Below are 25,636 nucleotides of genomic sequence, written 5' to 3'. Positions count from 1 at the left end.
TGTCTCTCAGCAACAGATAATGCCTCTAGAAACGCTGCTTTCCACGCCTTGGTTGTCTAGGTATCGGGAGGTTTCCTATGGTATTCTGCTAGCAAACTTTTTTAAACTGCAATAATGGTACCTAGTTCTGCATACCACCACATGGTTTATGCGTTTTCAGCATCTACTGCCATTTTTCAGTTTTTTTGGGGGGAGGGGGTAAAATTTTTCACATTCTTCGGTTTTAGCATATCCAATAAAAATGAATTTAATTATAAATATAAATTTCCACAGCTAATCTTCCATTTCACACCTGACAAAATTGTCTGAGATGTTTAAAATATTCATAAAAAATGTTGCAAATCAAGATGTTTCGTTTCGCACACCCTGTGTTTTTAGTTGAATGTTTTAACAAAAATTTATACTTATTTTTCTTACAGTTGTGAATCCAACTGAAACGGTTATTCAGTTGGGACTTAAAGTAGCCGGATTCAATGAATCAACATTCAATGTGACGTTGTACTACACTGATGTGGATATGCACCTCACACCTCAAGTATTAGTCACTTTTGCAGTGCCTGATTTTGTGGGAGTGTGGACAAGGTCAGAAGCCATTTTATATTATACCTCTCGTATGGAATACTTTTAATTTTTGATGCGATTTCTCTATGATCTACCTTTTTTTAATTGCTTACTAGCAGAATTTCTGAGGTTTCATTGAAGAAATTTAACTGTATTATAAATGTCAAGTATTCAAAAGTTATGCATTCCTCCCTAATTTTTACATTTTAGTTTATTTTTAACTACGACCTATGATATTATGAGTATAATCAAAATATTATGAAAGTAGCCAGATTAGATTTGACCGTAATGTTCAAGCGAGGAATATTTCATTTGAATTTATTTGCTCTCTCTTTGTAAAAGTAGTTATCAAATAAAGAAACTCCGATCAGTATCAATGTTTCTTAAGGTTGCGTTTCATAGTCGTAACATAACAAATAAAGGCGTAGCCTTTTCCCTCTGAAAACCTTTTTATAGTGCAGTACTAGTTAATACTAATTAGACTATAGGCGTTGTCATGTTTTGTGAATAGTGTAACGATTTTAATTGTTGAAACTTTTTAGAGAGACTGAATTGTTTGCTTGTCCATTTAAAGCATCTGTCTTAGTAATTTTGTGATACTAGGTTTTTTTATAAATAAACTAGTGGCATATGACACTGTACAAAATACACGATTAAGCCTTTATGGACGACCGTGTTGAAAGAATCAGCGGGCTGACTAAAAGAAACCGATGGACATTGTAATGGTTGTAACCTCGAAAAGAAGATATACAGTTAAAGTGACTACGCAGCTCCAGTTTGTGTCCGCAGGCGTTCAGCAATTACAGCTAGAAGAAACTACACGAATGGAACATTTCCACGTACCGCAGCACTTGTAACAGATTTGAATGATAAATGCTATCTCTGTGGTAAGCTAGCACAAATATTGATTGAGTGATATATATAATAGGTTAAATTAATTTACTTTCACATTGTTCCCCACGGAAGGACTAAGCAGTTCTGCAGAATATCTGAAGTCGGGTATGGAGGAGGATCTGTCTTAATTTGGACTGCCATCTATGGTTTTATGTAAGAAATAACTTTCCAGGATTATGTAGAAAGTTTAGCCAGTTAGGTCTATCGGATATGCAAATACTACCTCGTGCAACAAAAACATTTTCAGGATTCCTTTCATTCATACAACTAGACAAGTTCAGTCATAAGGACCATGAAAACGAAATAAAACATTTTCTTTGGACCATGCGATCCCAAAATATTAATGTCGTCTGTGATCTATTTTGGAGAATAAAGTGAGGAATCAATATCTGTCATCAAGATCTCTTCAAAAGCTTGTTTCTGATAATAGTAATGATTTCTATCATCTGCGTTTTTGACGAACAGTTGCAAATCTACTATTTAGAACTTGCCGATTCTTAGTCGAGTTCAGGTTATATTACATAGCAAATATAGGTCTACGCCTTATTGATGAAATATTTGTGTAGATATTTAATGTTTCTATCCTTTTGATAACCACATGTATAATTTGTTGCGCCGTCCAAGCGGGATTGGTTAGCGATACTGACTGCCTTATCGAAGGGCCCGGGTTCGAATCCCGGAGAAGGCATGGATGTTTGTAAATGTAAAATGTCTGTGCGAATTGGGGGCACTCTAAATATGCGGTGAGCCGAAAGTCCTCTTGAGAGGTTTTGGTACGAGAAGAGATGTGACAAACCCTCAGACCCATCCCCCCGGGGTTTTCGTCATCAAAATTAGGGGCTGAACTGAGCAAAGTCGTACTGTCACCTGTATGATGCTCAAGGCTTTTGCCAACGACAGACGCAATCTTGCACTTCTTGCCACGATGAATTTCGTGGGCTTGTTCTGATGCTATTGTCAGACAAGTGAGATAAGTCAAAACAACAACAGTAATAATTTGTTACACTTTACAGCTAAAGACCGGAGGGAGAAAACGATTTATATCCATTGACAATAATTTCGAGAAAAATAAATCTTTCGTATGTGCAACTTCAATAATAAAGAAAATATTTGTATTGTAAGCAAAAAAAAAAAAAAATTATATATGCAAAATCTGAAAGAATCGGATTAATTTTTTTTTCAATGTGTTTGAAATTCTTTTTCATCCAATTTCTTCTGTTAATCTTAGAAAACAAAGATTCTTCGTTTCATGATTTTTTCTTTTTCTTCAAATGAAGTTCTTTTTCCGTACTTTTATTTTTCAGGTCTTAAATCAGTTTTGCATTTTCTTGTCCTTAGAGAATTTTTTCGATTTTTAGGCAAGCATATCAATTTCTACTTTAATATATCACAACTGTTCTTTCTTGGGTAATCTAATTCGATGTTGAACTTATAAATAAAAATATCTCTGAATTTATTGTATGACAAACTGTTCGTTTTAAATGTCGTTTAATCACTAGGTCACTAGGTGTCGCGTAATTTTATGATAATTAACAATTCTTTTTTAAGGAATAATGGTACTTTTTCCCTTGAAGGAGTTGTTAAATTCGATTAATTTAGAAGTAGTTTCCTCAGGAATAGTTTGTTTTCGGTTTGTATGTTTTCCTCTGTGGTCTACGGTGTTTCCTGTCAACACTTCAATGCTTCTCTTATTTTTTATTTCGAACTTTTGTAATGCCGTGGAATGAAGCAAAGGCGTTTAAACCAACTTAACTCATTGTTACATTGCCCGTCTTGGGAAAAACGTGCTCAATAACAGTAAGAGGCAATGGGTGATGATCCCTCATTTCCCAAACGAGAGCATCGAAGGCAAAAGAGTTCTGTGTCCGGCGAGATGATGATTTTGAGTATTATTATTCCTAAATTCATTAAGAGCTTTGAAAATTCTTTGTTTTTGACTCTCACAAAAGGAAAACACTGAAAAAGTTGGTGCTCACAGTCAGGTCCAAATTCAAGTGTGGTTGCTCATAAAAGTTTTATAAAATCATGGATTCTAGCTGTTTTCGTTCTCTTCTTGGTAGCTAATTCCGCCATTGAACGGAGCCTGCACTGGAATCCTCACTTTGCACGTTAATAGGAATTGCTGGACGAAATGAACAGGTCATCGTTGCAAGAGACAACAATGAACATCAGTAAGCCTGATAAAGGAAGTTGTACATGAATGCTTCTTTCTTCCGCGTGGACAAACTTTTCTAGGTTACAGTTACAGAGTATACTTTTTATTCTAAACCGATTTATAACATAAAAGCTATTCCTATTTCCCACTAGATGGCATTATTACTTAAGTTTTCAAAAAAAAAAAAAAAAAAAAAAATTATAAATGCTTTCCCCCTTCCCGGTTTATTTTTCTGTTCTGTTTATTTTTTAACAAATTTGTTTCTGTTCAAATGTTTCTGTTCATTTGTTTTGTTCTTGTTTCTGTTTAACAAATTTATTTCTGTTGTTTTATGTTAACTGTTTATTTTTCTGTTCTATAATATATAGCATAGTTTTATATTTAGTGCAGAATTTCATTTTTTCATTTCAATAAAAACAACCATTTTTCTTTTGTAGATTAGCTCTGAGGGTTGCAAAAAACAATATAACTTTATATTACAACTGTGAAGAATTTTCCACTGCCGTAGTTAAAAGGATACCTAAAAAATTAGTTTTCGATACAGCATCTACTTTATATATCGGGCAAGCCGGTCCTTTGCTCACTGGCCATTTTCAGGTTCGTATTTTTTCTATTCTTGTTCATTAATTTTTCTGATTTAATCACATATTGTCATACGAATAACAAGTGATGATTTAGTCGAAAGGTATAGCTCCATTCGTTCTTAAGTTTTCTTTTATTTCACTAAAGTCTGCTGAACAGCATCGTGATACTAACATACGCAAAATCACCAATTCTTTGTAAGACTAAAAGAGGCAAGGAGATAGGTCGGCATTTTAGCTTCTGAAGATTATAATAATTTCATTCAAGTTATTGATGGAAAGCAAGAGAAAAAATTTCTTATAGCTGCACCGATCTCGAAAAGCTTTATAGCTTTTTTAAATGCATTTTGCTTTATTATTTGGCTTAATAATATAATTTTTTAGAATTACTTATCTACTTAAATAAATTACAGAACAAAGTTTTATATAAAATGAAATGTTATATGCGTCATAAGGCAATTTGATAACAATATGTACATGATTTCATTCTTTGAAAAATTAAACATTGCACAGATTGGCCCAATAATCCCTAGACCGTTTTAAACTGAAACAATATTTTTATTTATTAATAATATACATTTATTCTTTTATATACAAAGAACACATTTCTCGGAAATAAATTTTATTTTATTTTGAAAATTAGCTCTTTTAAATGACCACCATTTTGCTCTTCCTATTGAAGCGCTCTTTCTAAAGAATAAACCATGACATGTCGTAACGTATCTTGGCTTATTTCTGCAATTTCTTTACGGATGTTGGTCTCCAGTCACTGAACGGTTTGAGGATCGCCAAGAGATACTCTTTTTTTCAAATTACGTCCACAGGAAGCTGTCAGAAGCAGGTGAGCCTGGCGGCCATTTCATTTCAGAGTTCCGCGAAATTACATTTCTTTCAAAAATTTGTCTTAAGAATCCAAAACTTCCAAAAATTTGTTCGACCACTGAAGTTTTTCCTATGGGAGTAATTTGAAAGAAAGAGTATATAGTAACAATTTTTGAACAATTCAAGTAACTGAAAGCCAAAAAAGGGTGTTGGTTTACTCTATGGAGAACTATAAGATATCAGCCAGATCCAAGAGATGGCACTACCAGCTTTCTCTCTCTCTTGTCTAGTTGGGAAGAAAATTTCAGATTGATCCCGGACATCAGAGTCCCGCTTTAGCAGAACTTATGCTTCATGAATGCATAGTAGCCATTTTTTCAGCATGGTAACCTTCGTCGCTTGGCGACGAAAACAAATTTCAGCCACGCATAATCAACTGCTGAGGTATGTGTGTTCTGTGTTGACGATGAGAATAATCTGTTTCAATTACAGTTGCCAATACTGGAATTTACAGTTGAATTAAACTAGTTTTCTGAGTCAGAATTTACAAATTTCGAGTCTTTAACAAATAATCGTAGAAACAAAGATGCAGAGAAAAATATAATTATTGACTAATGATGCAGACCAGAAACTGGATGATGCAAAAATGACCTTTTATGAGCGGGAACGGAAAAAATATAAAACTGCCATCAAAATAAGTTCGAACCGTTTATCTGTAACCATACAATACCCAGCACTGCTCCTTGCGATAACGTCTGCACAAAAGAAGTGAGGTAAAATTGAAGACACCTACAATGGAGAAGAAAATGTTCCTATATTTAGAAACTGTGCTGGAGAGACGATGATGTGAAAAAGCAATTATATATATGGTAGATCTAACACATAGAATAGATGTGCTGCGTAGAGTTTAGAAAAGTAATCTTCTGAAAGAATTTCATAGTTTCAGATTTCAGCAAAATTTGGTGCATAATTTGTTTTGCCATTACGGTAGAAATTTTCATTTAGCTTACTGAGATGGTCCTTAAAGTAATCAATCGTACGTCTTTTGCAGATTCTTGTTTCTGAGAAATCAAAGGCCTCCGGTATAATAAGATACAGAAATTTATACCGAAAAATTTAGAACTTATTAATTTCCTTTTCCTCTCCCATAGTATCTTTAGTCGCCAATCTCATGATACATCGCCAACAGAGTATATTATTTCTAGAAAGGACTTAAATGATAAACATAGCACATTAAAAACATACATAAAGACATACTAATGTTATTATATTATGTATTTTAAAACACTTGTATAACTCAATAATATTCCTTTTACTTACACAGAATAATTTCCTATTTGTGTGTATATTTTACATTGTTGCTATAAATCAGAAGTTTCTAAATCATACGCTGTGAAAACTAAGGGGGAAAATATACGGGTAAAGATGCTATATCCGAAATCAAAGTGACATAGTGAATAAATACATTATGATTTACACTTTTGGAAATGGGAAATAAAAGTCTTTGATCGTTGGAAAAACCCGTGTGGAGTGGACTTGATATTTTAGAATTTGCGTAACCGAATTATGGAGACGATATGTTTAAGTCGTATCAGTGATGTTTTCAAACGTGTAGAAGGGCATTGATGAAAGGTTCTATTTTGGGTTAAGATTATTTTGAAATTTCAAAGATTTTTTTTCACTGTATGATTTTATTTTTTTCTACATTTTAAGATTAAGTTTGCATTTTTATTAAAGATTCTTTTCATGTTAGAAAAATCTTTTTAAATTGGAAGATATTTTTAATGATTTTACTTTGTACTTTTGCCATTTTTATTTAGAACTAATTTTACAAAGACCAAAGTTTGTAATTCATAAGTAATAAATTACATAAAATCCAATAAATGTAAAAAAGAATTTAATCAATGTTAACACCAAAACTTTTAAACAAGTAATACCCTAATTTTAAAAAAAATCAATGAAATTTAAAGAAACGAACATAATAGAATAGAAATTCTACCAACTTCAATGCTACTATGTCAGGAGGAGGAACACTGAAATCAATTGAAATCTCTCTTCCACAAAAAATTCTTGCTTTTTATATCCGGAATCCGCTGAACCATTCCAATGTATTTCAATTATTCAACCGAATATTTTGGATTTGACATTGTTTTACATGTAATATCAGGAATTAGATAGGATGTTCAAATGTTCTTTACGGCCCTTGCTAGGTTTCTAACCTGCCTTTTTCTTATACATCTCTCTCTATATATATATATAATAAAAAGTATGAAAGCAAATTTCTAATTTTAATTGGCTATAATCTCTTTTATTTTTTATTTGATTTGGGGACTTCCTCTTTCTATCTTAAAAATAGCTCTATAGTCTAATCTGCGTCATTCAAATTAATCATGCGATCCTTCGTAGCGCTTAATGCAGAAACCTCTTGCTCAATCATCAAATAATTATAAACCAAAACATTTTAACTCAAACTGAAACTTTTTTACTCTCTCCCTTCTTCCTCTGAATTGCTGCAACACTTTCGCGTATACTTCCTTCCTGGCAAAACGCCTTGCGGCTACCTTCTTTGTTCACTGAATATGTGCTGAGCTAACAAAAATGTTGAGCGCATAAGGCGCACGTCTGTACGTGAACCATATACAGGGTGCGTCAGAAAAAATGTATACGCAGTTTAAACTGTCAGAGAAAATTTACTTTCCAATTGACAAGGTTAAATTTCTGGGAAAAGTTGGGCTACAGTCCAATATGAAAGGTCTGGAGAGCGCGCAGGAAACTTGATTGCTCATCTGCGTTATATCCACTGGCCTGGTACATTTTGATCCAGGTATTGCACATGCCTGTGATAGTGCGAAGAGGCGCCATCTTGTTGGTAATAAAACATAGTAATACCGTACATTACAGAATATCAGAGAAAATGGAACTAGCAAGCATTGTTAGGTACTTTTCTCCAATTGCATAACCTTCAAAATTAAAAGGTCGATTGATTACCCTTTACGATAAACCACACTACACTTTTGCACCAGGCAAATTTACAGCCTTTTTAACAGTAATGTGGGGATTATCTTCAATACAGTACACACAATTATGCCTATTGACAATTCGATTAAGTTTAAATTACGCTTCAGCCGGCGAAACAATATTACCCATAAATCCCGGGGTACCCATGAATCCTCCTGAACCCAGATGTAAATATCTCCTGAATCCATTTACAAAATTGGACCCGACCGCCATCGAAATGTGTCGTAAACCACGTAACCTTGTAGAGATATTAGGTATTTTTTAGAAGCAGGAAAGATGAAAAATTAGCAAATGCTTTCGTCGGGAATCGAACCACGGACCTCTGGAATACCGGCCCAGCGTGCAGAACCAATACACCACGAAGGCAAGCTAGGAAGGCTGGAGAAATACCTTATATACTCCCCCTTTTAAAAAGTGATGTTTTTAGGGGACCCAATCGCCAAATCCTGGGTGAGGAGAATCATCATCCAACACCCTTTTAGTTCGGGCGCCACTGTAGAGACATTAGGTTAATTGAAAAAGCCGGAGAGATGAAAAATGAGCAATCGCCTTCGTTGGGAATCGAACCACGGACCTCTCGAATACGCGTTGAGCGTGCTGACCGTTACACCACGAAGGAACGCTAGGAAGGCGGGAGAAATACCTTATAACCTTTACACACTTTGGGATGAGATTCAATCGATGTGCATTGAAATACCATTGGACATTTTGGTGCAAAGTATGAAATCAGTCCTGATTCGAATTCAGAAATGTATCGATGCTGAAGATTACCGTTTGAACATTTACTTTAAATACCATCTACAACATTAAGTTTGTCCAGAAAGTACACTTATTTTTCAAATTGGAACATAACTTTACCATTCCGAGAAATTTAACCTTGTAGGTAGGAAAATAAATTTTCTATGAGAGTTCAAAGTGTGTATACATTTTTCTGACGCACCCTGTATTGCGAATCCAGAATTGCTTTCCTGATTAATAAAGTATTCTTGAATCCGGTCAGGTCTACCCTGCCAAGTTTTTTTCGCTGGGCATCTATTACGCCACCACCAAGTTCCTAATCATTCACCATCATGACATATATACAGATGGAGGACAAAATAATGCGAAAATCTGTGAAAAAGTATGATGTATTTTACACCTGCAGTACAGCCGAGCCACCTGCAACAGAAGTCTGCCAACTAGTGAGCGTGAAGGGGAAGGTATCAGTCTCTCAACAGCAGTCACCTGCGTTTCATGCTTCGATTGAACTGTCTGTGAGAAGTTGAAATGTCAGACCTGTCAGAGTTCCTAAGAGGAATGATACTTGGAGCGCATTTAAGTGAAGCATCGGTTACGGAAACAGCAAACCTTGTGGGTTGTGCAAGGAGTATGGTATCAGCCGTTATGACAGCGTACACGAAAGAGGGTAAGACGACGTCTTCAAAGCACAACAGTGGCCGAAAGTCAAAGCTGGCTGATAGGGATAGACGGGTCTTGAAGCGCATAGTAGCCCGAAAGCACAAGCAATTGTTATCCGAGATAACATCCGAAATGAACAGTCATCTCCAGGACCCCATTTCAACAAAAACTGTCAAAAGGGAACTCCATGCTGCGAACATTTATGGCAGAGTGGCAATGCGTAAACCTTCGTGACAGCAACTAATGCTTTCAAGCGACGCCAGTGATGCAGAGATCACAAAGGCTAGCCGCCACAGCAGTGGGAACAGGTAATATGGTCAGATGAATCGTCATTCTCCCCATTTCAGATGACCGGACGCGTTTATGTCTGGAGAATGCCCAAAAAAGCGTTTCATCCTGACTGCCTCTTGCCGACTGTGAAGCATGGGGGTGGCGCCATTATTGTATGGGGTGCGATATCTTGGCACGGTCTTGGACCACTTGTTATTCTGCATGGGAGGATTACATCCAATCACTATCTAAGCATTCCAGGGGATCATGTCCATCCTTTTGTCCAGACTGTATTCCCTGGAGAGCGACCGCTTTTTCAACACGACAACGCCCCTATCCCCACTGCTAGGTCTATTAAAGAATGGTTCGAAGAGCATGACGATGCAATCGAACATCTCGCTTGGTCCCTCTCAGTCTCCGGACTTGAATATTATTGAAGATTTATGGGCATATTTGGAATCCAAACTTCGTTCCCGATTTCCACCTCTATCCTAACTGTCGGAATGAGAGACCGCTCTGCGGTAGGAATGGCTTAATATTCCTTTAAATATTGTCTATGACTTTATGCATCTATCCCACGTCGCATTCAATCTGTACTTCAGTCAAAGGGTGGTCCAACCCCCTATTAATAAAAATTTTCCATTATTTCACATGTGTTCTATTATTTTGTCCTCCATCTGTATATGTCCAAACACCGTTCCACCGAGTGAGATGGAAAATGAAATCGACGAAATGCTAATACAAAAAAGCAAATTCAAATTGAATGCATTGAATAAAAGAAAATAATCAGAGGAACAAAATTTACCAATAAACTAGCCCTCAGAGGAAAACATTGCGCATAATAGAAGAAAGGGAAAATTATGCGGATATTTAAAAAAATTTCGGAGCCTAGCACTGAAAAACTACGGCGAAAAAATTCGTAAAGAAATACGCTATTATTCTTTTTCATCACATCTTACCCGGATACTCTGTATTATTATTTCTCTCAATTCGCATGGTACTCTATGTGTTGATTTAATTATGTGAACTGGAATATTCAGTGGCTCTATCAAAAAATTGTTTATTTATTCTAATAAATTACTTCTAATATAATTTAAGTCTTTAAAAAAAGTTTGCTTTTGAACATGAATCTTGTGGAGCTCGAATCAATTATTGCTTAATGATAAAGCACAGTATCAATTATCTAGTATCCAAGTGGGATATTATATCTAATTAATAAACGCAGAAGAATATCTGAACAGTTCAGCATGATATAGGACACAAAACAAAGTAGTAGTTAGAATATATAAACCACAAACATATAGCTACTGACATTTTAATAAATTGTTTAGAAATATTAATAACGTGCTATGTAGTAATCATGTAAGTTAGGCATGAAAAAGTTACATATTTTGCATTGCCCTATTAAAAGCATATCTGATGAGAAGAATTAATCGATCATAAATTACCAGGCTTGCTTACCATGAAAACGTGAGATCAAATAATCTGGTTCTGCGAAGTATAATAATGAAGTGTAGCAGAAAGGAACCAAATTTTCTTCGCGAATGCTGCAATAATTTATTTATTTTTAAATTTATAAAAGAATTGATCGCAATTGATTTGAAGTAAACCAGAACCAAGAAATGTCTAATATTACAAGAAAAGATATCATTTGTTAAGCTATTTTATAACATAAATTTATCTTTTATTTGTGACCAAAAAACAACAAAAACAAACAAAATGTAAGCTAATTGATGAATGAATCAGAAGTAACCGAGGGCTTCTTTAACTTGTAGGGTTTATATTTATTTTAACTAACATTTATTTTAAGTTATCTTTCTTGTCTAGCCTTTACTTTCCCCTAGAATTGCCAATATTAGAGTATGTAAATTGTAGTAGCGCGCAGTATATTCAAATTTTAGCGGAAGTAAGTTGAGTTTAAATAGAAGGGAAACGAGATTGTGGGTGTGCTACTTGAATCGCGAACGTGAAGGTTGCTCGGTAGAAATTTTAGAACAGCGCGTGTCGGTCTGTGTGCCTAGCTCCGCAGATTTTGCTAGATCTTTCAACTGCTTAATCAGTAAGCTCGCTGGATCTCAGCGGTAATTTTAGAACGCGGTTAGGTTAGTTTAAGATCTCAGAGCCTCGTGGATAGTGATTTCGCTATTTATTCATCCAGTCATTTTTTTTTTTCAGTTCTACGTTCTGTTTTAGTTAAACCGCCGGGTCGTCGTAGTTTGTGGGCGTCAAGTGGACGCATCTGTTATTTTAAAAGTTGAATAAAAAGGGCTTTAAACCCTTCTTACGTTTCTGTGTACATTCACACTTAGTAGCAGTCACTACCACAGTTTGCTGACAAGTTGGGGCCTCTAGATCTTACAAACTAGTTAGCGCTATATATATTTAAATCTTTCGAATTAATTTTTATTAATTCGAAAGATTCGAAATTTTCCACATTTTGGGATTATCATCCACCCATCATACATGAAACTTGTTTTATCAATATTTGTCACTGAGAAAGTTTTGAGATGTGAAGCATTCTGTAATACTGTGTAGAGACAGTAGGTTTTCTTGAAGAAAGAAACGGTGAAAAATGTGCAATGCCTTTACCGAGACTCGAACCTTCACCTCTTGAATACGCGCCGAGTGTGCTATTACACCACGAAGGCATGCTGGAAAAAATAATTTATAACTTATACTCTATGCTAGAGCTTCATACATATATGGTGTAGCCAGTCGAGACTTTTTATAAAATAAATCAATTAAAAGCTATGAAATATAAATGTATTATGTCACATATTAAAGACGTAACAGCGTATTCTTAGCTTTATATTTTAAGGAAAAAATTAATTATTTTCATCAATAATTTTTTATTACTAATTAAAACGCTTGTAATATCTAATTTGAATCCAAACAGTTAATATAAATGAAAAGATTAATTTTTAGTAAATTAGGAATGCAGTTAAAACAATTATAAAAAATCTGATGATGTAGCCAGCACCTGACCTCCTTGCAATTCCATGTTAAAACACGGAATTGGTGGTAAAGCAAGGAGCTTTAACTAAATTATCACTTTCCACTGAGCGTTTGTAAATAAAATATAATTTATTTATAAACTTCGTGGCTCAGTGTTAATTCTATACAGTAGGCATTTTTTTTTATTTTATTTTCCTATACAATAAAAAGATCGGTTACGGTTATACGGTTCCATGTACACATTCTTTGTCATGCTTTAATATGAAAATTTTGCATCGCTTATCTTGTTATATAGTGTTTTCGATTCACGAGTCGATGACTTAACAATTACAAAATTTTTAAAAACAGCATATTTTAAAATTCGTGATAAAGTTATATAGTGTTTCCGATTTACGAGTCGATGATTTAACAATCACAAAATTTTTAAGAACAGCATATTTTAAAATTCGTGATAGAGTTACCACGCATTTCGTTTTCAGTCTTTTCTCAGTTTATGATATGTGTTCAGTTCTCTTAATTTAAGATGACCAACTTAATAATTTGCCGTTTTAGCTGTATTTATTAAACATCACTTTCTTCACATTTAGCCACATAAGATTCAACAGCAAAATCACAAAATCATTGCAATCAGCACATCTTTAGAATTCCCAATATAATGTTAATTGTTGCCATACATTTTTTATAGTCACTACGTATTTATTTGCTGTATTATTTCTTTAAAAATAATACACAGTGGTAACAGTTGGTGGCGTCTGAAATATGAAAAATTCGACAGAAAAGTGAAACGAACCAAAAAATTGAGGATTGAGGCTAATGTTTTTAATTCGGAACGAGAGCTCAACTTCATGATTAGCTTATTCTCTTTGCATTAGTGATTGCCCTTCTCCCGTTTTCGTGGAGCCATGAAATTCATGTGGTAATAAACACACAAATCTAATGCAACTTTCATTTTAATATGCCTTTTACACAAAAACGTAAATTTGCATGTCAAAATGTATTGGCAAAGTTTTAACTGCTACGGAAATTTTGTTATGTTGAGGTCACGTGTTTAGAGTAAAAAGAAAACCTGTTCGTATAAATTCTGCAGTGCTAATCCAAAACTTTTAAAACGTTATTTTATTAATACTGTGATATAATAGCTTCGAAGTCAAAGGAATTGGATGTTAATGTTATAAACATGATTTTTTTCAGCTCAGAAATGAGGGTTTAACTTATCATGTTATAGAAATACAACTAAATGTAAGTTTATTTACTTTTAGAAGTGTTGTAAAAAAGTTCAACGAGACAAGAATGACGAAAAATAATATTACAGGGGGACGGCCCCCGAATATTTTCTGTAAGGGAAAACGTGGCATTATCAAAGAGGTTAAGAAACACCCTCAAATAAGTGCACCCTATTTACCCAAAGATCTTCCCAATAGTTCGCATAAAACGTTTGTAATGTTTTACATGAAGGAAGTTGTTATGAAAGGGCAGCTAGAAAAAAAAAAAAAAAAAAACCATTCATTTCAGAAATAAGCAGGAGAAAGAGATTAGATTTTGCAAAATCTCGTGTTAATTTATCAGACGAGGTTTGGAACACTGTTATTTAATCCGCCGAATCAAAGTTTAACATTTTCAGGAATGATGGAGGACAATATGTGTGGAAAAAGCCAAACACCGAACTGGAAAAACAACATTTAAGACCGATTGGGAAACATGATGGAGGGAGCGTCTTAGTTTGGAGCTGTATGGCAGAAAACAGAGTTGCTTACCTGTGCTTATTGATGGTATTATGACAGCACATACGTACGTTGACATATTGCGCCGTAATTCGAAATTCAGTGCCCAAAAACTTGGCTTAGGAATACAACTAAATGTAACATCTTAACAGGGCAATGAACCTAGGGATATCGAGAACCTCACCCTTGAGTAATTACTCTATAACACTCCTCGCCAGTTAAAGACACCGCCTCAATCGCCTGACATAAATTCTATTGAAATTTTATGGCACAAATTGGATTTGGATTGGACCAAGGACAAAACTTCTTGTAAACAGGAACTTAAGCGTATACTCCTGCAAGAATGACACAAAATTCCCAAAAGTACAAACAAGACTTTGGTTTTCTGTATGAGAAATAGATTACAAGCTGTTATAAATGCAAAAGGTGTGTATACGAATTATTAAATTTTGTTCCCACATTTTGCTGTATGATTTTGCTAATACATTTTTGACATGCAAATTTACATCTCTGCTGTACATTTTGTGTAAAAGGCATATTAAAATGAAAGTTTCATTACATTTGTGTATTTATTACCTCCCCTGTTCGCTATGTCCAATTAAAATTTTCAAGCATTTCCTTTCTTAGCTCATATAATCCATTATAGGCAATTGCCAATACTTTTTTTACCCACTGTACATAAATCGTCAGACGCACAGACAGACCGACACGATCGTAGAAATAGTAAAAATATGTTATGGGAACCTAATTCATGCTTATTCACTGAAAAATCATGATCGAATTTTTGGGTCGAAACCATTACATATATATATAGGCTGGCAGAAGGTAAAAATGAAATACTGTTAACAAAGAATCAGTGTTCTACAGCTTTTCGGGACAACAATAAATGCAATACTTTACAATTATCGCATAATTTTCGCAAAGATATCTATTTCCAATTTGGTATCCATTTGCCTTTTTGGTCTTATAACGTCAATAACTCCTTTTAAAATAAGAACTCCGAAATACCATTATTTGTCGAATAGTTGAAACCACTGGATACTATTGAGAGTTCGACACGAGTTTCAATCCCACAAGAACATCTTGGCTGCATGATTGGCCATCTGGGTTTCTCCATGTGTAACGTGAATACAAGCCAGTTTCCCTTAGAATGTCCTCCATGAAGGGATTTCTTAGGCAGACAGCCCTTGTATGCCATATTTAAGTAACCTAACAATGAAATAAAACCTTGAATGATGCTGATTCCATATCAATTTTGGAAAAAGATTTTGCTTTGAAGTTCTGTAAAAATGATTTGCTTATGAATGAAATTACTGCTTTAGCTTAACTGTGTTCTCCATATCCATTTTTGATTCCGTACCCAAAAATAAATCAGAAAGTCAGAAACAGAAGCTATTCGTCAAAAATAAGAAAAAAGTTCACCTTTAAATTTATCGACTTCGTTAGTGAAGTAGGGTTTCAGAATACTCCAGCAAGCACGAAAACATGCCTGAACTCTGAGAAAATAGTAGAAGTATAAAATGAAATGACGGAATTTTGTTGCGATTTTTTCCAAGAAAATACAGGAGAGCCAGAAATAAGGCTAAGGATTTGATTACAGTATAATAGCTAGAAGAAGTGAAATAGTGCCATTGGAAAATCAGGTCTCTGAAATGAGGACCAGTGTACAGCAATATTAATTAGACCTAGGTTATTGCCTCAAACCCACTCACCATTTGGAAAGCTTCCTAATTTTTGTGATGAATACTGCATCAGTATGCAGTCGAAATCGCTGTATGCAATTGTTTTCTTCACTTTTTCACAGATGACGGCAATAATGTAGCATTAAAATCGTATCTCTCAGTCTCATAACTTCATAATTATTTTTGTATGCAATCTCCCAGTTTACAACTATAACTTACTACTACGTATTCAGAGCCATTTGGGGTAGTATTATATGAGCTTGGACACATAATTCGTAATTTAAATGAAAAAATAAAGTTTTAAGCTTGATGTTCACTATTTTTCTTAATATATTACTTTTAGTTCAGACTCGTAGCCATATTTCTTATTTACCCTGCACATATCGCTCTGAGTAGAAAATTAGCTGAACTCAAGAATTTTCGGTATTTTTTTTAAGTACAAATACTGCAAAAAGATTAAATTTTTACGTTTAAGAATGTAAAAACATATACTTGCACGACTGGGTTCAGTGGACTGTGATTTGACAGTGAAAAAATGTAAAATATAGTAGACACGCCGCTTCATGTAATCGCGATTAATATTATCATTCGAATATTGTTACCGATTTGAAGACGTTCCGTACTTTTGTATCCGACAACATAGATAAAAATTGTTATCAGCCATTCAGTTAATATGATCGAATTGTTATAGAATACGTTTTTTACACTTAGTCACCAAGTAAAAGACATTCACCAAATGAGTTCAAAATAGATTACAAAAATTGCCAAATGATAGGGAAATGTCTCCAAATGTGGAGTTAAGTCGCCAAACAACTTGGTTTCGATTTCAGTCAACCATTTAAAATTGAGCAAAAAAGCAACTTTAATTTAACCAAATTTTGAATAATTTTGTCGGTTTTGAGGGCTATCTAATACAAATCTTTGTTTTTCGAAAGGGGGGAAAAACTTTTGCAGAATTTCTTTTTCTTTTCCTTTAAAAAAATTGCTAGAAAATGTCTACGACGAACTAAGGTTACTTTTTTTGCTTAATTTAAAATTTTGTCTTGGCATGCTCTTCCAATGAGGGATGCCTTCGGAATATTAAGATTAAGTATACATCATCGGGCAAATAATTTCCAAAAACGTTAAAAATTAAACATTAAAAATATTATTGAATAATTCATTAACAAACTTTTGCAATTTCCTAATTAAAATACTTATTCATATGCTTTTTGATATTTTTATAATAAATTAGTTAAATTACATTGCTATTTTGAAGGATGTTTTTTATCATCGTTTAGCATTATTATTGGGTTAATGTTACCAAAAAATAGCCGTGGACGAACGCGATCACATTAAACGGTGCCTTACCGTAGAATCTTCAACGGTATTTTTCTAAACTTATCTTTTTAAGCTATGCCAATACCCTTTCAAGTAGCCATATGTATCTTTACAAAAGGCATGTTCTCTAGGTTGCGACACTTACAAGAATATGTTGCTATCTTCAGTACGTGCTTATAAATAAACGCATAAGTACGCTGAAACAGCATATTTCCTTGATGCAGGTTAAATTAAAAATTATTCCCTGCACATAATATTTCTGGTTTGAAACAGAGATTGGCGAGAGGTAAAAAAATGCACCATCTTTTTTAATTTTGATAAACTCAGTATTGTTGGTATCTCTAAAGTACCTAGCTGTTTTGCTCACAAAAATATGTCTAATTCAGCAAATAGTCTAGGTAAGGACAATCATATAATCTAGGTAGCAAAAATGCCTAGATGGCTGTATTTACTAGAAAAAGAAACATGAAGCTGGGTTCTTTATGGCTTAGCTTTTGTAATACTTTTAATACGCTCACGGTTTAATAAGTATAAAAAAGAGCAAACTTTATATGGCACGATTTTTAAACTACGGACCACCTGCATGAAGTTTAACCCTGAGGCGATGTTTAAAGTAGAGAACTAGTTGTCTATCAAGAGCTGTAACGGAGTTTTAAACGCAAATTATGTCCTTAACTAAGATGGATGGTAAAAGATAATCCATGAGATGCAATTAGCGGGCTTCTTGAGAAAAACGAAATCTCTTAAAAATGATTGCAACTCTTATGCTACTTCATTTTACCTCTAATGAAAACTGCATTGGATGTACGATGTTGATGGGTAATTTAAGCCCATGAAGCATAATATTAATAATGCTAATTGAGCCGTGCAAAGTATTCGTATTGTGAATGCAAACAGTATTTATCATGGTTTAGCAGGTACGTACACGATACTAATTTCTTTATTTCTTCGATCATTTGGAATTTATCTTCGTATCGTCCAGAAGTTAAGGAAAAGAAGGTACATAAAAAATGGTTCTGTTTACTTTCGTTGTCAATAACTAGTTTATATACGTTTAACTTCATTATATATACGATTAGTATCAGAGAATTTTATGGAGACCTTAATCCAAATTCTCATAATTTATATTATAACCAAAAAGTCGGGGCCCACCAGCGGCCGAGCGGTAAAGACGCTGAACACTGGTAGTTCGGTCTGAGGTTCGAATCCCGCGAACGGGCTGGCTGCATGGGCGTTTTCGTGGTTTTCCCCATGTGTAACGTGTATACGAGCCAGTTTCCCTTAGAAAGTCCTCCACGAAAGGCATCCCTCCCTTTAGGCAGATAGCCCTCGTGTGCTTTGCCATAATTAAATACACCAACACCAAAAAGTCGGTAATTCTGTAACCTTTGAAGATGGAAATTATTTATTTATTTTTTTTTTATTTAAGTGTAACAAAGGTTTTGGTACCTGGTAAACTTTCGAAATTTTAAAGCTTTACGAATATCTGTTTCTTAAATCCTTTACTGCTATTCTTCGTTCAAAAGGATATTATAGACAGCAGTAATCTTTTCTGGAAATTTATTTTACTGTTGTAGCTTAATTTTGAAAAGATGACTGCTGATGTATTATCGTATGATCAAAACTGCGCGATTTTTGGTCAACTATTCCTTAGCTGTTTTTCTTGTCACTTATCCCTCTATGTAGTTCTGGCTCAATAGATAAATTCCCAGTCTTGCGTAGTTCTTATTTCTTCTTCAAAGATTAACAAATATTTAAATTAAATACACTATTAAATAAAAGAATAAAAAAATTAAAAATTAAAATTAAATAAAATCTGAGACGTTTCAGATTTTAAATTGCGTCCAAAGGGGCTTTTTTTTTAACGTTTTGTGTGTTATCTTTATTTATTTAATATCATATTGTACGTACTCAAACCATAAAATTCAGCTCAACAGCAATATCGAAAAATAATTTTAAAGTGAGCCTATCTTTAGAAGTTCCGATACAAAGTCTCGCGCGCTGGAGCTTAAAAGGTGGTTTTTTTTTTTTTTTTTTTTTTTTTTTTTTGTATAGTGCTGCCATTTCTCACTTTGAAATCGTTTAGTTTTTTAATCAAAAATTCGTTGAATTGTTACAAAATACGAAATCGATAATAAAACAAATTTCAAATTTAAATTAGGGATTTCACATGCCCATATTCTATGGAAGATTACAGTATTTAAATTTTTATGGCTCTAGGTACCGTTGTTTTATCACAATGCCAGAAACATACATACATTCATGCAGATTCTTCAATATTTAATTTTTTTAAAATATAATGCAGCGTGATAATATTTCGTGACAACAATTTGAAAAGTGATTCGCCATTTATTGTTTTCTACGCAAAATGCCAAAACGAAATTAATAGTCCTTCAGGGCAAATTGGCCCTTTAGACTAAAGGAAAAAAAAAAAAAAATCTGAAAGGTTTCAGATTTTAAATTGCATCTAAAGAGCGTTTTTTTAACATTTTTATGTTATTTTTATTTATTAAATATCATGTTCTTCGCACTTAAATCATAAAATTTTGTTCAACAGCAATATCGCAAAATAATTTTAAAACGAGCATCTCTCTAGAATTTCCGATACACAGTCTCGCGGGCCAGAGATAAAAATGTTTTTTTCTACACAACATTGCGATTTCTAGCTTTGAAATCCTTGAGTTTTTAATCGAAAATGCGTTAAAGGTTTTCAAAATATTAAACCGATAAAAAAAAATTTCTAAATTTAAATTTTGGGTTTCCAGATGCCCATATTCGAAGAAGGATTACGTTATTCAAAATTTGATGACTCTAGGTACCGTTGTTTTTTATCACAATGCGAGAACATACATACATTTATGTAAATTCTTCATTATTTAATTTCTTTAAATATAATACAGGGCAATAATATTTGGTGGCAACAATCTGAAAAGCGGACCGACGCGTGTAGTGAATCAACGCAAAATGCCGAAACGAAATTAATAGTCCTTCTGGGAAAATTGCCCCTTTGGACTAAAAATTAAAAATGATGATCTCAGCCTATAAACATTAACTGCACGTCTTCATGCAGTATTAGGTTAGTAATTCAAAATATATTGCGTTTCCTAAAGTTTATCACAGCCATTTATTTATTCTTCCTCATAACACAATTGATCACTAATGAAGTACTTGGTATAGTAAACACGTGACTATAAATAAAATTTTAATTTGTAAGTAAAGAATAAGCAAAAATTTGGGAGGTTTATGAGAAGTGTAAATTATTGTGTTTTGGGTTCATCTTATATTTTCAAACGTTCTCAAAGAGAGTACATAGAGCAAAATGTCTTTTGTATTTCAGAAGAATGTGAATTATTAAAAATAAGATATTTAACATGCCAAAGGAAACCTTTTCGAAATATTTATTATTTTCAGATCCTGGTTTTGGACCTTGGTGAAATAGAAAATATTATCGCTTAAAGAAAAATTTTATTTCAGTCCTTTTGCAAGCAGTCATTGAAATGCAAAAAGTGTTGAATAGTTACGTCTTTTCTTTATTTAAAAGTGCACACATTTTCACCTGGAATTTATTTAAGGTACAATAATAATAGCATTGCAATTTTCTTTCTGCCACTTTACCATTTTGAGCAGCTAATTTTAAATACGAGATATTTATGCTCTATGTCTTTAACTTCAGGTGGATTACTTTCTTAACTATCGTAAATGCTCAGCTTAAAATTATTTGTGGTGTTAAACTCACATCTGCACACCGAAACGATTTCAAAATGATGGAAATGTCAGTAGACGTTAGAGTACAGGTCGCCTCCGAGATACAACGCCAAATGATGACCGATATTTCGCAGTAATTGCCAAATGAAGCAGATGAAGCATAGCATCAGACCTGTCTCCTCAGCTATCTTCACCCACGGGTACAACAACAACAACAACAATATAGGGTTTCCCTGCCTCGCGAGACTTAACCGCGTTACAAGTTCCCTCACCCCTCAGAGCAGCCGCAGTGCGGGTACGACAGTTTCAAGGCAAACCGTGCACAGACGTTTGGGACAGACTGGTCTATATGCTGGAAGGGTTTTAAGATGTATTCCGCTCACGGCAACACTGTCGCCAGTGGTTAACGTGGAGTAGAGAACATGCAATATGGACATCATCAAAGTGGGTTTGTGTGATGTTTTCCGATTTCCGACGAGGTCATGTTTAGCTTGCAGCCTGGTTCACGTCGAACTTTCATATGGAGAACTCCAAGTTCCCGCTACCGCCAAGACAACATCACTGAACGACACCGTTACAGTGTTGCAGAACTGCTCGTTTGTGTTGGAATTATACTGGGCTCCAGAGCAGATCTGCATGTTCAGATGGGAACCATGACTGGCAAAATTTATTGGGACATCATTCTGGAACAACATGTACGTTTGTTTAGGGTTGCCATGGGCGCAGAATTTGTGTTTATGGTTGACAATACTCATCCTCATCGTGCAAACACTGTAAAGGAATGCCTTCAATCTAAAGATATCACCCATATGGACATGGTTAGTATTCTCACCTGACTGAAATCCGACAGAGCGTGTGTAGGATATACTTGGCCGACGAATTGCAGCCCGTCAAATAGCTCCTACATGTGTACCGAATTTCGAAGAGCATTTTGCTGAGTGGAGTAATCTTCCCCAAGATCAGCCCGATAATTTGATACTCAGCATGCCTAGGCGTTGTACCGACTGTATTTCATCATTTGGGAGACATACAATTTATTAACCTCATAACCAATCACGTAATATTAAGCTTTTTTGAGGGAGATATTTTTCGGAATCAAAAATCGTAGTTTTTATGAATGGTATCATACATACACCATATTTTTTCTTTAATAAATGGACTATGAATAAGTTACTTTTGTTTTATTTCTGAACCTTTATTTGCCGGAACTGGCATTATCCTTAATTTATGCACATGAGTGTATTTGACACTCGATAGAGGAGGTAAACGAGCATTAACAACAAGCACGACGTCATGCCAAATATTTCCAATGGGATTAAAATTGGAGGAATACGTCAGCCACTAAATACTCTCTCTCTCCATGTACCAGTTAGGCATTATCATTCATAAGGAGCAAAACATAGCTAGCTGCTGCCAGTAGAGTCTCACAATGGATCCGTCACAGAACCTTCTTTAGAAATGTGAGGCTGTTTGCAATATCGCATTGAAATTTGAGCTCGCATCATAATGCTTCCGCCGCTGAATGCGTAATGTCCGACGACACTTTGGGCCTGATCGTGTACCTCGTCCTCTCCAAACTCTTACGCACATATTATTCGATTCCAGGCCAAGTCTAGACTCATTTGTCAATTAGGTTAGTGGAACGCTTGATGCTCGTGCGTACAGTCTCTTCATGTGAAACCTTCGGCGCGCAGTATTGGCAGATATTGTCTTAACAAGTGATGTTGCAAACATGAATTTAATATCTGTGGAGGTCGTCTGTTGATTCTGCTTGGTAGTATCTTCAAAAAAGTGGGTAACGTTTGATCGACTTCGCACAGGTCTCCAAACAACTGTTTGACATTTTTTTTAATCGTCTGCACATTCGAAAAGATACCGGAATGATCAGGGCCAAAGAAGACAGCTTACATATTTGAGTGAAAGTCTGCGAATATCATTAACGATTATCCTTTGAAAGTTATAAAAGCTTCGTATTAGCATTTTAAAGAAACCTTCTCAAGACTTTCTGAAATCTGATTTTTTTCAGCGACTGCTGAATTAGCCTATGTTTGACTGTAATGTTTGATATTTACATACTGCCATTTGCATCTGTAGTGCTTTTCAACCACTCAAATTCAACTAAGCTGTTGAAAATTGCTAATTTGCATTATAGGCTCAAATTTTGTAATACAGTTTGAGGGATCCAGTCAATGGCCGAGTGTATAAAACCACTGAATACTAGTAGCAAGAGTCTGAATTTCGCCGAAACGGCAGGCTGACTGTGCTTTTTATCTGCCATATTCAACAAAAAACGGGAATTAGTTTCCTTTAGAAAGTCCTTCACGAACGCATCCTTTGCTTTAAGCATATAACTTTTGCATATTTTAACGCTGTCAAAACAGTCTATTGCTAAACAATTTGGGGCTTTGAAATGCGAAAATAATGCTCAATACTGATGTTTACTTATGCTCTCAGAAATAGTGATCTCTTCAAGAGATGGTGCATTTGGTCATCTCGACAAGATTCACTGCATTAAAATGTATTAACATTCTTGGTCGTTGAAAGAGAATAATACTGGTTGGCAATTTCTAATTCTTCCATTAAAGGTTTTCATTACTCGAGAAAATCGGCTGTCAATTTATATAAGAATTTTTTGGATAAATTCTGCTACAGGAACTCTGTTTAAAAACATGAAAATGTTATCGGGATACAAAATCCATTAAGCTTTCATTTAGGTCGTTTTCTACGAAGTGACTCATGGAAACGTCAATTATACTATTTTGATAACAATTTAGCCAAGTGGTAGAAATTCATTACGTGCATCACTACGATGACCGAAGGAAACAATCAGCAGTACTTTGATGTACTTCGATTTTTGCCGGACTTCAATCTTTTTTTTTTTTTTTTTTTTCAGCCATGTTTCACTTTTCGAACACCATACACGTAACTGTTGAGTTGCTTTTGTATCAAAAGTGCAAATGTATTTTCATCATCAATAACAATGCATTCGAAGAACATCTTCCCTTGGGAATGTATCCCCTGGGCCAACTGAATACGTTGCTGCTTTTGGAAAAAATTCAATATTTTTTTAACTCGAGAAGTGGTGTGCTTCAAGCTCAAATAATCTTCCAAAATTTCTTGAAAAGTTCTAAATAATATAGGAACTTGTTCAGTAAAGTTACTAATTGTTAAATAAGGACCGATTGGTGCCACATCTCTCACTTAAGCGCCTATCACCCCTTAGTTGAAGTTCGTAGTCTATGAAATTGTGATTATTCTTTGACACATTTTCTGACCTCGTTCAACATCTTGCATTACTATAAAACTTTTGTTTTTGATAAAGTGTTATCTTCAAAGGTTCATTTTAATAATTCAAATGTTTTTGTAGCAGAAATTATGTTGCGAAAACAAAATTTAATTAATATTCTGTGCTCAGTTTTCTTCATTTTGGGAATACGAAAACAATAAATTTTGTTATTCATCAAAGACGGATTTATTTAAAAACAAAAAAAGCAAAACTAAATACAGATTTTTGCCAGATTTCGACAGAAGTCGTAACAGTTTCTGAAATAACTTTACAAGCGATTTCTTATACGCGCATATTTAAAATGAATCATTTCGATGCTTTTTCATTACAACAGTGCTTAAAAAAAATTATTCTACGACTGCGAAGCAACTGAACCAGTTTCTCAAATTAAATTGTTCTAAGGATAACTAAGGAAGTTCGAAAAAAATTTCAATAATAGCAAAACAGGTTTTCCACTGTCAAAGTTCCACGAATTTCCTCTGTGTTAATAAGGGAATTTGCTTTTAATATTTAAACTATTGTTTGAATGAATATCAGATTATGAGTATTCGATAATAGTTACAAGTTTTTTAGCCATATCTATTCTGATACAAGCATGCTATATTTAAAGGATGCGCAACGTGTAATAATAGAATTTTCTAGAAAAAATAAACCTATAATGAGTTCCTTGAAAATTATCATATAGGTAAACAGAATGCAGAAATAAAAAATGGAGTATTTTTATAATCTGCAAATAACCCCTCCCCAAAAATATTAATCGAAAAGACCTGGGAAGTAGATATACACCTCAGCACTATACGTTCAACGAACTATTCATTTAAAAGTACCATTCGAAAACACACACAATTGCTATTTATCAAGAAAACACTAAAGTACAATTAGCAATTCAAATTGAAAATGCCATAAAGATGACATTTAAATTAATCATTATGTTGGTGGGCTGTTGCAACTTAAGTAATTATTTCAAGTGGAAGTGGAAAATGATTAAATGCCTTTCAGACGGCCAGATCTTTCTGTAATAAGCAAAGCATGACAGAGATGTTAACTACACTTAGATTTGCAGCAAAATTTTTTGTATAGCTGCATGAAGATTAGTTATTTAATTGCTTCCTTAAAGATTTATGAGAAAAAGTTAATTTAATATGTATGGCAAAATAAGATTTGTGAACAAATATATCATCGTCAATGAGAGACAGAAGTCCTCATGTTCTAATAAATATGAGCTATAGTTCATTTCATAATAATATGGGATATGATCCCATTCCCTT

At 34.2% G+C, this 25,636-nt stretch overlaps 1 protein-coding gene across 3 annotated transcripts in view; it reads left to right on the top strand.

Annotated features, from left to right (window-relative positions):
- LOC118182799 (uncharacterized) overlaps positions 1–25,636 on the top strand; it is a 623,155-nt gene that overhangs the window by 130,114 nt on the left and 467,405 nt on the right. For all 3 annotated transcript variants that reach the window (XM_085815295.1, XM_085815293.1, XM_085815294.1), the window contains exons 4-5: positions 420–582; positions 4,048–4,207. In XM_085815295.1, the coding sequence (XP_085671421.1) occupies positions 420–582; positions 4,048–4,207 (323 nt within the window). The remainder of the gene's footprint in view (positions 1–419; positions 583–4,047; positions 4,208–25,636) is intronic.

The sequence above is a fragment of the Stegodyphus dumicola genome, chromosome 4 (assembly GCF_044657685.1).
Source record: "Stegodyphus dumicola isolate Sdum_Otavi_A_Nest chromosome 4, ASM4465768v1".
In the NCBI taxonomy this organism is placed as follows: Eukaryota; Metazoa; Arthropoda; class Arachnida; order Araneae; family Eresidae; genus Stegodyphus; species Stegodyphus dumicola.
The sequence above is the reverse complement of the archived record's forward strand: the minus strand, read 5'-3'. Positions and strand labels throughout refer to the sequence as shown.